The sequence below is a fragment of the Toxotes jaculatrix genome, chromosome 14 (assembly GCF_017976425.1).
Source record: "Toxotes jaculatrix isolate fToxJac2 chromosome 14, fToxJac2.pri, whole genome shotgun sequence".
NCBI lineage: Eukaryota > Metazoa > Chordata > Actinopteri > Toxotidae > Toxotes > Toxotes jaculatrix.
The window spans coordinates 23,985,310-23,998,699 of NC_054407.1; the positions used below are offsets into that span (position 1 = coordinate 23,985,310).

Genomic DNA, 13,390 nt, shown 5'->3' on the forward strand with positions numbered 1-13,390 from the left:
AAAATCGGACAAAAAAAGTCAAAAAAATTTTTGACCTCAAAATGTCATAAAAAATGTCATAGTATAGTAAGGCGTTTTTTTCGGACAAAAAAAGTCAAAAATTTTTTTGACCTCAAAATGTCATAAAAAACGTCATAGTATAGTATGGCATTTTTTTCGGACAAAAAAAGTCAAAAATTTTTTTGACCTCAAAATGTCATAAAAAACGTCATAGTATAGTATGGCGTTTTTTTCGGACAAAAAAAGTTAAAAAATTTTTTGACCTCAAAATGTCATAAAAAACGTCATAGTATAGTAAGGCATCAAAATCGGACAAAAAAAGTCAAAAATTTTTTTGACCTCAAAATGTCATGGAAAACGTCATAGTATAGTATGGCGTTTTTTTGGGGCAAAAAAAGTCAAAAAAATTTTTGACCTCAAAATGACATAAAAAACGTCATAGTATAGTAAGGCATCAAAATCGGACAAAAAAAGTCAAAAATTTTTTTGACCTCAAAATGTCATAAAAAACGTCATAGTATAGTAAGGCTACATACTGTATGTTTTGTCTGATTTTATTCATGTCATTTATTTAATGGCTAATTGATTAAAAATAGCCTGAATGTAAAACATGAAGAAAGAGGACAACAAGTGAAAGTTTCACATTTTAATGATTCTATTTTACAGACAAGCTTTTTGTAAAAACAAAACCACTGGGCTTGCAAGGCATGCATGAAGATATGTACACTTATTCATTTTTTTCAGCTCAGCTCAAGCTCCAGCAGCTTTTCAGAGCAGTTTACAGTTCAAACAGTTCAGTATCCCCAGCCTTCATTTTTAAATGCTGCAGATTTATAGCTTGTTTTGTTTTGAAGTGTAATACTTCTATATTTATTTCTTTATCTATCGTTCCAATGTTCCATGCAAATAGTTTCAGTGCTTTTTAAGACCTGGAAGTAGTCAAATACATTTGTGAGAGTCGTTTAATAAACTCAGTAAACTGTAAATGTTCTGCCTCTCATGCTACAAACATGGTCCATAAACTCAATACTGGCCCAAAAAAATCCTTCTTTTCTTCACACAACGGAGCAAGCTTATTTTCCTTTACAGTGACTTCAAACCCAGGCATTTAAAAATGATCAGCAAATCAAAGGTAAACGTGACACTGGAAATTTAAGACATTAATGTCTTAGAGAAGAAATAAACAGTTGGTTTGATACTGAAAATTCATCTAAAATGTACTGATTTAATCTTTATTTTACCGAATTCTCCTCACATATCCAGGAGTCTCGGACACAGTGTGCAATTTTCATGTGAGATATCTGTTAATATGGATTCTCCTCGAAGGTCCAGAAAAACAAAATCCTAAAAATAACCAAGAGGTCATGATAACAAAACTGCTTTTTAAGCAGCACTTTTCCATTCTCAGAGTACATGCAGAAGGCTGACATCAGAAACTGAAGTGCATTCGTGGGTATGAGTATACAAAGACTTCTTTGAGATGAATAAAAACTAAAATGTCAGAAAGTGTAAGGCAGAATTTTCCCTCAGTAGCACAACAGGAGCAGGAGAAGAACTTAGAAGTGGAGATCCTGAGGAGAAGAAAGAGTGAAAACAGATGAATGAATCTGGGAAAGGACAGTGCTCAGTAACTGCATCATCCTCAAGGAATACACAGCATGTGTTAGAACGCACACTTACCTGTTAAGTCACCTGCTGAATGAGCCCTTTTTCTGGATCATGTTTATCATCCAGATCCTCGTCAGAGTCTGAAAACAAGAGGGAAACACAAATTCAGAAACAAAATAACCTGGAGGCCCCAAAGGATTTTGAGAAATAAGCATTTTCACTCTCTTTCCAAGAGTTAAATGAGAAGATTGATACCAATCTCATATGTGCGTGTCAAGTATGGAGCTGGATCCTGGAGATAATTAGCCTAGCTTAGCATAAAGACTGTAATCAGGGGGAAACAGCTAGCTTGGCTCTGTCCAAAGGGAACAATGCTGTAACGTTAAATTGTGTTGCAACACAGGTGAGATAACACAAATTAAAGTCCATCTTAAACCTAAAACCACAACTAAGCTAATTAAAAAACAGCAGCTCCACTGAGTTGAGCCTGAATGGCTGCAGCCTGACTTCCTGTCTTCATCAGGGTGAAGAGAGTGTGAGGTATTCTGGATGTTTTTTGGTTCAGAGTGAGTAAAACAGACCTGCCACTGATTCTGGTGGAGAGTAGAACTGTCCGTCGGACACGGGACCCGGATACATGAGAGGAGCTCGCTCTGTGGCGTCCATGATGGACTGATATCCTGAAACACAAAAGGAAGGACACGTGAAGGGACTGTAACGGCAGGAGAAGGACTGACACTGGTGGAGGTAATAATATATATAGTAATAATATCAGTACATAGAAACCTGATAGAATACCAATCACTTTAACAAAGTAATTATACTTATAATAGTAGTGCTGGAAAAACTAATCATATTAGTACTAATGCTACAGTAATAATAGTCATAGTAGAGTAGTAGTGGTAGAGTCAGAGTACATTTACTTAAGCAGCACTCTGAATGCTTTAACTTCAAATGCAGTATTTTTACATTAATGTACAGTACTGGTACTTTTCCCCAAGTAAAGGACCTAAAAACTTCTTCTGCCATTGAACAGCAGTGGTTTAGAGTACTGGCAGTAGCAGTAGTTTAGTATTAGCAGTTACATTATGATTTAGTTTTTAGAGAACATCTGTGACTCACTGTTTTCATCTTCGGTCTCCTGAGGCAGAACCTTGAAGTCGAGCAGCCATGTTTCTATCCAGGCCAACACGAAGGAGATGATGGGCAGCAGGTACCCGAAGGCCCCCTGAGACAGCAGCTGCACGCACACACAAAAAGCAGGTGAAGAAGAACGCCTTCGGTTTTCAATTCACTGACTGTAGTACCTCATCTGACTACAAAAATTAAAACGTATAATAATAAATGAATGAATAAAAAAAGGTGGATCTGCTGCATCTTTGTGTTTTTGGTGTTTTATCTGATTCTACACTCACAGGTTCGCACACTGCTGCAAAATAAAGTCATACAAAATATAAAAGTTTGAAGCTTTTATTCACTGTGTGTGTGTCTGTGGGTCACGCATCAACAAATATGTGTTCCTTTTGTTAACCACAACAGTCATTCACACGCAAAGAAATGAACTCCACTGAAAAAAATGCAATATATAAAGATATGATCATGACAGCTGCAATAAAATAAACAGGATAAAAGCAGTAAGATGAAGTTAGTTGGGAGAAATAGTGAAATATCAAGCTGATAAAACAATGTTAACTATGTTCACTCGTTTTGAGCTGCATCAAACTGAGCATCAGGGCAGAGAAATGACAACTACCACCTGTGACCAGCAGGTGGAGCAATGAATGAGCAGCCCTCTAAAAACTAAATGTTTCTCTCCACAATCTCATTTCTTACCTTTGATAAAATGACTTTAGCAATCAGGAAAGCACAGCTGACTGCAGTGGTGATCTGCACAAACAGAGAATCGATTAGACGATCAGGCAGTCCACATCAGCCATAATCAATGTTAATATCTGTGATTACGTCAAATACACAAATAACTTCTCACCAACGGAAAACATCTAATATAATGAACTTGTAAACAAAGACTAAATAAATACAGGGGGTGGACAAAATAACAGAAACACCTTACAACACAGTAAAGACCACCTGTATGATCAGGGAGCAAAGAACATCGTTCCCTTCGGTTTATACATGAACATTTGTTCTTATGCACAGAAAACTGTGCACGAGCCTCACATCCTTCACACAGAACTCAAAACTCACCCGCTCCATCTTCTATTACATAACAGCATGTGCTCCTCCTATCTCTTAATACATTATTTTATTAAAGTGTTTTTATTCTGTGGTTTAGTGGAATTAAATTTAACCTCATTTGTTATTATATCTTGTATCTTACTTAATTATTTCATTCCAGGTTTATCTGGTATTTCTCAGTTTTATGTCTTTTTAAATCCCGGTTTTTATAAAAGTTATAAAAGATTTTGTGCAGCACGTTCCACTGAATGTGAACAGTTACTGAGCTTTTCTCAAACTCATTGGATAAAGTCAAACATCAATTTAGGATTAGGATTTAAAAGTATGAACTCTGCACCGGGCGGCGCCCCCTGCTGGTGAAAATATTGGAAAACTTACTGCGATGGCCCACCAGTGGCGAAGCTTACAGACGGCGTAGGCCAAGATGAGAACGGCAAACCTGAAAACAGCCAGGAGCTGAGGGAGGAGAGGAAGGAAAGACATAGAGAAGAAAGGTAAAAACATTGAACAATTAAATCTTTTTTTTTCTGTACATGAACAACGAAAAAAATGAACGTCTTACAAAGATGTCGAAGAAAGACGCGTGGTAGTCGTAGTGCAGGACTTCTTTATCCAGCTGCTGCTGAATGCCGCCGTTCACCTGCCACACAAACACAGATGCTCTGAGTGAAAAAACATTTTCCACCTGAGACTCTCACACTGGTCAGTGCCACGACGGTTAGCCACTGAAAATATGACAGTGCAGCACTTCTTTCATAACCTCATTTAATGGAACCTTATCAAAAATATCTGTTTATGTTATGTGTTCATATTTTAGAACATGACACAATATATCATCGATCAGATTTATTTGTTTTATTTTGAAGGAACAGTTGGACATATGGGGAAATTCACTGACACTGACCACAGTGTGTAACTTCTGTTTAACCCCCTGAGAAACTATGCAAACTATGGGGTTTTGCTTGAGTGGATTTCATTTATTCAGCAGCTTCATCGGCCCGTGGCTGTGCTGTTATCAGTATGAGTGGAATGAAAACAAGTTGGAAAAAAGGGCCACTTGTTGTTGAAACTGTTGCGGTGACTAAACTTAATTTTGGAATTTCCTGCCTCAACAATGATGTGAAGCTTTTGCATTTTGTCTTTGTCTAGTTTGATTCTTACAGACAGTCAAACGCTGAGTGTCCTCAGCACCTCGAACTGTTTCCACATGCAGCAGTGAGAATACAGCTCCCACTGAAACCCACACAGCTGTATTATAAGTTCTAAAGTTTATAAAAAAAATGTCCAGCTGGGTCTGTGGGCCTGCTTCTTCAGCCTACACTAAAATTTACAATAAAATATTACTGTTACTTCAATCAGATACATGTTTAATCTACAGTGCAAATCATCTGAGAGTATAATGTATATATGGTGATGACGACTAAATCTGTTTAACCCAGGACACATCAGCTCCTACTGCTACTCCTCCAAAGCTAACTAGTGGTTGCAGTAGTGGAATAACTCCATTACTTGACTATTCAAGTGTCGTTAGTCTGAGTCTGGTCAGAACTGAGTTAACAGTGAGAGGAAGGAAGGCAAATTTCCAAAAAGGCAGGAAACACAGACACAGACAGAATAAAAAAGTTCAGTGTCAGGAATGTGAGTCACTGTCCACTGTCCTCCCAAATAAAGTTATACAAAAAGAGCGAGTCTGAGTCCCTCTGTGTACACACAAGCTATTTCAGTGCGCGAGGTTGGGAATGTGTGACGCGGTAAAATCACTTCCTCATTCAGGGCACAAAGTTTCACCACGGCATGACCTCGATTCACTTCTCCAGCAGCGTCTGACCTGTTTCTGTTCGGCCTTGACACAATTCACACAAAACCATTGGACCATAAACGCACCACTGTGTGTACAGCAGCAGATATATTACATATTCATATGTATACGTCATATTTGAGAGCACTTATCTGACAGTGTCTCGTAAAATACAATAACTCGAGGTCGGGTGAATTCACCTGACGCTGCTGTAAAAACATCTGTTAATGTTTGATTAATGTCTGAGGCTGGATTGACAGAGCTGCGTCAGCTCAGAGCGATGGCAGCGCCGGGCCGCCCGTTCACTGCTGTGGTCCCGACTGAAATGTCTCAACAACTGTTAGATCAGTTGCGCCACCCTGAGGCTGATGTGTGCGGTTTCTATGACTACCAGATGGGTTACCGACACCTCGCTCTGTCAGTTCTGACGACAGCTGCAGACTCACGTCAACCTCTGAAACACTGAGTGTCTGACACACATCCCCAACACAAACAGACATATCTTACATTGAGTTCTATGATCCAGAGCAAGGTGATGAACAAGAGGTCAAAGGTGACGAAGAGGCAGAAGGTCCTCCTCACATCGGAGATGCACTTCTTCTCCGCGGCTTCATACGACTCCACCCTTGCAGAGATGGCCGTGGCGTTGATAGACCCCACCCCCCTGACGTTCAGCCGTGAATCGGCGCTGCTGCTGCATCGGCTGTCCATCGCGGGCCACGCCCTCCGGGCAGGGCTGGGCCCCCGCCCACTGGTCAACGTTCAGGCGATGGAGGTGGACTCGGGCTCAGAGGAGGCGGGTCATTGGAGCAGGAAGCCAGGCCGGTTTAATGGATGTGGGCTCGCTCTGTGGAGGTAAACTGTATCACTGCATCTGCAGGGAGGGTGAAGCAAACACACAAGTCTCCTCTCAGAATGAGAAACTCAGCTGCTGACCTGGGGAAGGTCAATACTGTCCACAGACACCAAACTTAGAGTATATGTGTATTACAGTGTATATTTACTGTTGAGCAGGACTAATATTATGTTTTCATGTTGGTGTGCACATTCAAATATGCTTCACTGGGAAGCAGAACATAACAACAACAACATCAATAATAATCTTCTTCCCCTTTTCTCTCAAGACAACACTGTAAAATTATTGCTCCATGACCCAGCTACTGTCTCTGGCCTGGCCTCCATGACACTCGTTTACCATGTCTGTGTTTTAGGAAGTGAAGCTAACTGTGCTTCTGCAGTGACTGTACGTGACTCCGACACAGGACAGAGTTTACACGTGACTCGAACAGTTTTGCTCTGACGGATTTTCTGTCTCCTCATTAGAAACTGGCTGCGATCTCATGATTGTCAGATTTTACCCTTGAGTCAGGAATCAGCTTCACGTCAGCACTGCTTTTTTAAATCAACACTGGATGTTTTCAGCGTTACGTGACTGGAAATTCGCCCCAAAACCTCTGCTAGTGGCAGCTAATGACAGCGAACCATTTCATCTGAAAAGGAAAGGCAAACAAACAAACTGTATTTCCCATGAGTCACATTATGAACTGTTATTTCCCCTGAAACTAAAACCTTCCTCTTCACAGGTCAGAGAGCATTTATAGCTTCACCAGCCTCGATGTTTAAACCGATCTAACCCTCAGATGTTTGCTGGACAGTTTTTCAGGGAAACATTTTTGGTGACAATAAGATTTCAGTCTTTCGAGTTTTATCAATAATCAAATGATGATCAACTTCTTTGCCACCTGATGGCTGTGCCTGGAAGCCTGCTCAGAAATGTGAACCCAGCTCACTGAAGAAATGGGAACATGTGTTTCAGAGTTAATAGCAACAAGCATGCAATCCATACTGCATCCAAGACTGTGCTGGGGCGGACAACAAAAGTCCTGATGCAAGAGACAAGCACTGGGAAAAAATGAAAATGGTTTCCTGTTCCTGTTTCCTGTTTAGGTCGTTGATAAAATGTTTCTGTCGTTTACAAACTCTGCATTGGAACCAATGTTAATCTAACTTACTGGTGCAGTGATGCCTGTTTTACAAAGGTGTGATCTTTAACCAGCAGTCACCTGAGAGAGTCTGATGGGACCACAGGTCTGACTGGTTTGAACGAGCAGGAACTGGAACGTGTGGTGAATAAAACTGGAATGTTGAGGAAGCTTCACAGACAAACAGAGGAAGAGGAATGTAAAAAGGTTTAGGAGAGTGATGGTGCCCACCCATCTTACTAAGGCATGAGCCATATGTAATTCTGCACAACTGCAAACTGCAGATTATCTTTATTATTCATTGATCTGCTGATTATTTCTTTGATTCACTGTTTAGTCTAAAAAAAAATAGCAAAAATGTCCCTCACAACTTCACAGAGCCGATGTAACATCTTCAAATGTCTTGTTTTGTTTGACCAAAAATCCTGAAAATATTTAGTTTACAATGATATACAACAAAAAAGGGCAAAACCACCACATTTAGAAATAACGTGGTGCCATTATACAAGTATTTCTGCTGTTATTTTCTATGAACTTAATTTAGCACACTTCCCACAACCACCCGGTTAAGAACAACGGCTCCAGCAGATCGTTGCGTGTCAACATCAGGAGCCGCAGCTGAACAGTACTTCATATATATATATATATATATATATATATATATAAACTTCAGTTTTGAAGCAGGACCTCCAGCATCTGGATTTAGCTCGTGACAATCAAGGTGTCCCACATTTACAAGGCTGTTTGCAAACATAAGTAATAGATCAACATTTGCCTTTCATGCTGGAGGTACACAAATGAGGGGCTAACTCTAACATATATTTCTCTTAGATACGTAGATATATCTTATTATCCAATCCAATCGAATCGATAAACCTGAAACGACATCCAACCAATACTGGCCGATAATATCGCCTGGGCTCCGTTACCTGTGTAGGTCCAATGACACCTTTGTTCTTTTCTTGGCTCTAAGTGTGGGGAAGTTTTACAAGACTGAAGGCGCATGTGACGGCACATTTATCTGGGGCAGTAGGAGGCCTGTAATCAACCGGTGGGGCTGCACTTGCCCCCTCTCACTGTTGTTGGCTGGGGAAGAAAAACCCTGCGGTGGGGGAAACGTTGTGATCTGTGAGTTTAGGTTCTCAACTTTAAAACAAAAAAAAAATCTTAGCAGACTAAGAGGATTTTTACAGATCAGTGGATTTCACTGAAACTTCTGTGCGAGTGTTTCTGCAGAATAATCTGAGTGAACACAGTCATGCAGAAGAAGTTTAAATCTTGTGCTTATTTATGACCAAAGCATATTTGTGGATATTACTGTGACACCAGCACCGTGATAGATCAGTTCCTCACTAGCGAGTCACTGGATCATTGAATGACATTAATCTAACTACCTATTAACAAACGCTTCCTTAAAGCTGAACTGATTAACCTGAGATTTGCTGCATTTCTTTGTCATACATCTCTGTCAACTGAATACTTTTGGGTTTTGGGTCGAACAAAACAAGACGTCACCTTTGGCTCTGAACATATGTGATGGGCAGTCTTTAGGAACTCTCTGATATTTCAGAGACCTGCATCGGCCCCGCTGAGGGATGTAAACACCTCACGTACATCCAGGGTTCTTTCCACTGTCTGAGGCGTTTGCTCGGGTGCATCTCGAACTGAAAACACACAGCAGTCACTCAGTTAAAGATCAACACCCGTCGCTCAGTGTAATAATGGTCTGACAGAGGTGATGAACGATATTCTTACACTGTCGCTCTTTTCCTTCATTACAGTTGTTGAGATTAAAGCCACAACGATGAATCAAATAAATGATTAGACAACTGAAGGTCAACTACTTGGATAATCATTAATCAATGCAGTCATGTTTTCAGTAGAATGCAGATCACATGCTGCTCTTCTCTATGATGCAAGATGGGAAATGAGATTTCTTTGGGTTTTGAGCTGAGAGGCCAGAAAAAACCCACCAGCAGATTTGAGGACATGACTCTGGGCTCTAGGATCCTGTGATGGACATTTTCCTGCTTTACTCTGACCAAAGGACAAACCGATTACTTGGGGAAGCAGCAGCCAGATTGCTCAATAAAGATAACAATCATTGGCTAAAGCCCTGGATAAGACGGAGAAGCCAAACCCAGCAGACTGGTCAATAAGGAAACTGGGTTCATCTAGACACACCTGTACCAACAGGTAATAAGGAACCCAGACAATGTTATGATCGTGTCCCAGTACAGTGGATGTTCAGCTCAGGGCCTGTTATATGGTCCAAAGCCTAACTGATACCGAACTAAAAAGTCTCACAGTGGCGAGTCTATTATAAAAAATAAAGCTGCACCATTTTTATTTATGACAACTTGAAATTACTGCTCAAAAAAAAACGCAGCTGGAGACGGAAAGAGAGGCTGGAGGCGGAGAGGAGGCCAGCAACACCACCACTACCACCGCTGTACGATCCCTCAGCAAACACCTGAGGCTGCTTTAACCCGGTGTCTCAGCAGATCCGGAGCAGGACACGCTGAAATAAAACCAAGCAAACAGCCGTGGTGCGGCTGAGACGCCGTCCGAGGATGCCATGGTAGGAACAGCGGTGTGTTTACCTGCATCGTTCGGCTCGTTTAGCGAGTTAGCGTTAGCGTGTTAGCTTAAAGCAGTGCGTTAAAACGGTCTGAAAAAAGTCTCCCTCGCTGATGTTTACCTTTCAGACTCGCTCCTCCGGGCGGTTCGGTGCTCTCACACAGCCCCTCGGTTAGTTTTAATCCACCGCAACGCAGCAGACGAGTCATCCGTCTCCCCCTCGTCTCCTCGGACCGGATGGAGGAAGTAGCAAAGAAAAACAGACGCGAAGGATTCTGGGATATGGAGGCTGTAGACTTTAGTTGAAGTACCACCCCCCCTGGCGGTCATGTCGGACACGTACAGCTTTTGTGTAATTTCCTTACAACGTTGTATCAACTACAGATTAGAAATACGGTACAAAAGTTAAATAAAAAAAGAAATAATGCAACGAGAATTTTTAATTTATTTATAAACAATGAACTAATGAGCAGGATCTGAGGGGGAAAACTGTGCTGCTGGGACCCTGTCATTTACTGAACACCACTTTATTTAATACCATGTCTGTAAAACTGTCTGCGCTGTTTGAGGAGGAAACTGCTTCAGTTATCTTCTCATATTAGTTTCACATTTTCTTCATCAGCTTTGAATAAAGACAAGAAAATATTTGATTTATTCTTCAGGAAAAAAACAATTTTATTCATCATGCAAAGCTTCAGTTTGAGAAAAGTTCGAGTTGAGGTAAACACAGATCATCATGAGCAGTGATCTCCTCCATGGCTCCAGCTCCACCTAAAGAAACTCAAACATCAACACAACAAGAAATGAGAAGATAATAAAGAGCTGACAATCATTGTTTGATTGACAGCTGATCTCTGTGCAGTGCAGAAACACAACAGCAACAAACATGGAGACAAAATCACTTCAACAACTAAAATATACATTTTAACAAACTGCACCTTCAATGACTTTTATCTATTTCACTTTACACAACTCAGCTGTGACTCCATCATATCCATAAAGCAAAAGTCCAGCATAGAGAGGCTGAGTGAATGTGGTGTGGACTCTGTGGAGGAGAGTCATGGTTTCAGAGACGCTGTAGAAGGACAGAATACCTGCACTGTGATCCAGGTACACTCCTACTCTGGAGGACTGAGGACCTGAGACTGGAGTTTGGATGTTGTTGTACCAAAATGAAAAACTGTTTTGGAAACAATGTAATGCCCAAGATTTGTTATTGAATCCAAATACACATTCATCTGATCTCCCTGCTCTGCTGATATTCTTGAATGCGACTGCAACAGAAACTCCTCTTCCTCTTCCTCCTCTCCACTCCACCTCCCAGTAACAACGTCCAGTCAGACTCTCTCTACTCAGAACCTGACACCAATAAGTGAATCTGTCTGGGTGACTTGAATGAAACAGTTTTTCTCCCATAAATCTAACTTTTCTGTTTCCCTTAGATAATAACAGATGTGTGTTTGCTGTGTTTGGATCCAGTGTGATTTCCTGTGAATATTTTAAGAATCCAGCTCTGGTCTTGGGCTCAGTCACTGTCAGTGAGATGTTTGTCCATTCCTCTGTCAGAATGTCCTGTAGTTTATCTCTGAGCTCTGACACAGCTGCTGTCACATCCTCAAAGTACCTGAGAGGACGGATATTGATGCTGGATGAGTGTGTAGATTGACTGAGTGGTGACAGTGAGGGGTAGTTGTGTAGAAAGTGGGTGTGATCCTGTGTGTGTGAGAGCTTGTTCAGCTCAGCATCTTTCCTCTTCAGCTCAGTGATCTCCTGCTCCAGCTTCTCCTGAAGCTCTTTGACTCCACTCACTTCACTTTCCTGCTGGGATCTGATCTGCTGCTTCACATCAGAGCTTCTTTCCTCCATGAGACGGATCAGCTCAGTGAAGATCTTCTCACTGTCCTCCACTGCTTTATCAGCAGAGCCATTGATAGCATCCAGCTGCTGTTGAAGCAGCTCCACATCTTTCTCTCTGTCCTGGATTCTCTGCTGGATTTGTTGTCGACTCAGCTCCAGCTCTCTCTGCCTCTCAGTCCTTTCTGCTGCAGCTGAGACTGTGTCGTGGCCTTTGTGTTCATTCAAAGAGCAGAGATAACAGATACACTGCTGATCAGTGCAGCAGAACATCTTCATCACCTCATCATGACGAGAGCAGATGTTCTCCTGGAGCTTCTCAGAGGGCTCCACCAGCTTGTGTTTTTTAAAGGCCAGGGATTCATAGTGAGGCTGGAGGTGTTTCTCACAGTAAGAGACCAGACACACCAAACAGGATTTGACAGCTTTCAGTTTCCTCCCAGTGCACAAATCACAGGCCACATCTTCAGGTCCAGCATAGCAGTGATCAGCAGGAGCAGCTTGGAGTCCAGTCTTCTTCAGCTCCTCCACTAAATCTGCTAACATGGTGTTTTTCACCAGGACAGGTCTCGGTCTGAAGACCTTCCTACACTGAGGACAGCTGTGGATTTTCCTTCCACCCTCTTCATCCCAGTGTCTCTTAATACAGCTCATGCAGTAGCTGTGTCCACAGGGAATAGTCACCGGATCCTTCAGTAGATCCAGACAGATGGAACAAGAGAAAGTTTTCTGGTCCAGTTGAATTCCTCCCTGCGCCATTTCAGCTCTCAGTGACAACGACTGTCTGAGTTTCACTTTCCTTCTTTCAAACTGGTTTGAGCTCTGATCTAAACAACATGTGTTTCTGCAGTGAATGGGGCCAGTCAGCTCCTACACGTCACTACACGTCGCTTACACCCATCTTCAAACTACAGATCTGAAGGGGAGGGAACAAGGAAATATATGGACAGAGTGAGCTCACTGTGTTTGAGAGCAGGGAGGAGAGGGAGGGTTATCAGGCTCTGACTTGTTCCAGGGAGAGAAGCTGTTTGATGCTGTGTGTTTAAACCAGTTTTACCATAGAACTCATTATTCAAACAGCCCAAAAACTATGTAGTGATACCCAACAAGTAACTGGAAGAAAAATCTAACATTAGTGAAGAATAAACCAGAACACTGAAAACAAATGTCACAGTTTCCATTAAATCAAAGAAAAACAACAACTTTTGTTCTTCATTTAACTTAAAAGATGAACTACTGATGACTCAGCAGTTTCACAGCACTAACCATGATTTATCACATCAGGCATTTTAATGACACATCGTCTGAGCCAAAAATCATGTTCTTCACCAAAAACTTTAGACAAGCTGAGTTGAGGTGCTTTAACCTCCAT

General features: G+C 41.4%; 2 protein-coding genes across 4 annotated transcripts; both read right to left on the minus strand.

Moving 5' to 3' along the window:
• Positions 1-631: 631 nt before the first annotated feature.
• Positions 632-10,424, minus strand: stard3nl (STARD3 N-terminal like). 3 transcript variants are annotated; one of them, XM_041056284.1, is made up of 9 exons: positions 10,286-10,424; positions 6,110-6,476; positions 4,367-4,444; positions 4,183-4,260; positions 3,442-3,495; positions 2,731-2,848; positions 2,190-2,288; positions 1,681-1,748; positions 632-1,571 (listed from the first exon to the last, which is right to left on the minus strand). In XM_041056284.1, the coding sequence occupies exons 2-8, from the start codon at positions 6,311-6,313 to the stop codon at positions 1,684-1,686; spliced, it is 696 nt and encodes a 231-aa protein (XP_040912218.1). In that variant the 5' UTR covers positions 6,314-6,476; positions 10,286-10,424; the 3' UTR covers positions 632-1,571; positions 1,681-1,683. The 3 variants fall into 3 exon arrangements, with proteins under 3 accessions (XP_040912218.1, XP_040912220.1, XP_040912219.1); XM_041056286.1 differs by having other exon boundaries at positions 6,110-6,449; positions 10,286-10,415; XM_041056285.1 differs by lacking the exon at positions 10,286-10,424 and adding an exon at positions 9,100-9,248.
• A 390-nt stretch (positions 10,425-10,814) lies between these two features.
• On the minus strand, positions 10,815-12,813 carry LOC121193816 (tripartite motif-containing protein 16-like). Its single transcript, XM_041056283.1, has one exon. The coding sequence runs from the start codon at positions 12,775-12,777 to the stop codon at positions 11,119-11,121; it is 1,659 nt and encodes a 552-aa protein (XP_040912217.1). The 5' UTR covers positions 12,778-12,813; the 3' UTR covers positions 10,815-11,118.
• Between the last annotated feature and the right edge of the window lie 577 nt (positions 12,814-13,390).

Excerpts from the sequence above, each read along its gene's own strand:
- stard3nl (XM_041056284.1), bottom strand. The coding sequence starts at position 6,313 with ATGGACAGCCGATGCAGCAGCAGCGCCGATTCACGGCTGAACGTCAGG. Across the intron at positions 3,496-4,182 it reads GCCACTGGTGGGCCATCGCA|ATCACCACTGCAGTCAGCTG; the intron begins GTAAGTTTTCCA and ends CTGTTTGTGCAG. Across the intron at positions 2,849-3,441 it reads CTAAAGTCATTTTATCAAAG|CTGCTGTCTCAGGGGGCCTT; the intron begins GTAAGAAATGAG and ends GTGTGCGTGCAG.
- LOC121193816 (XM_041056283.1), bottom strand. The coding sequence starts at position 12,777 with ATGGCGCAGGGAGGAATTCAACTGGACCAGAAAACTTTCTCTTGTTCC.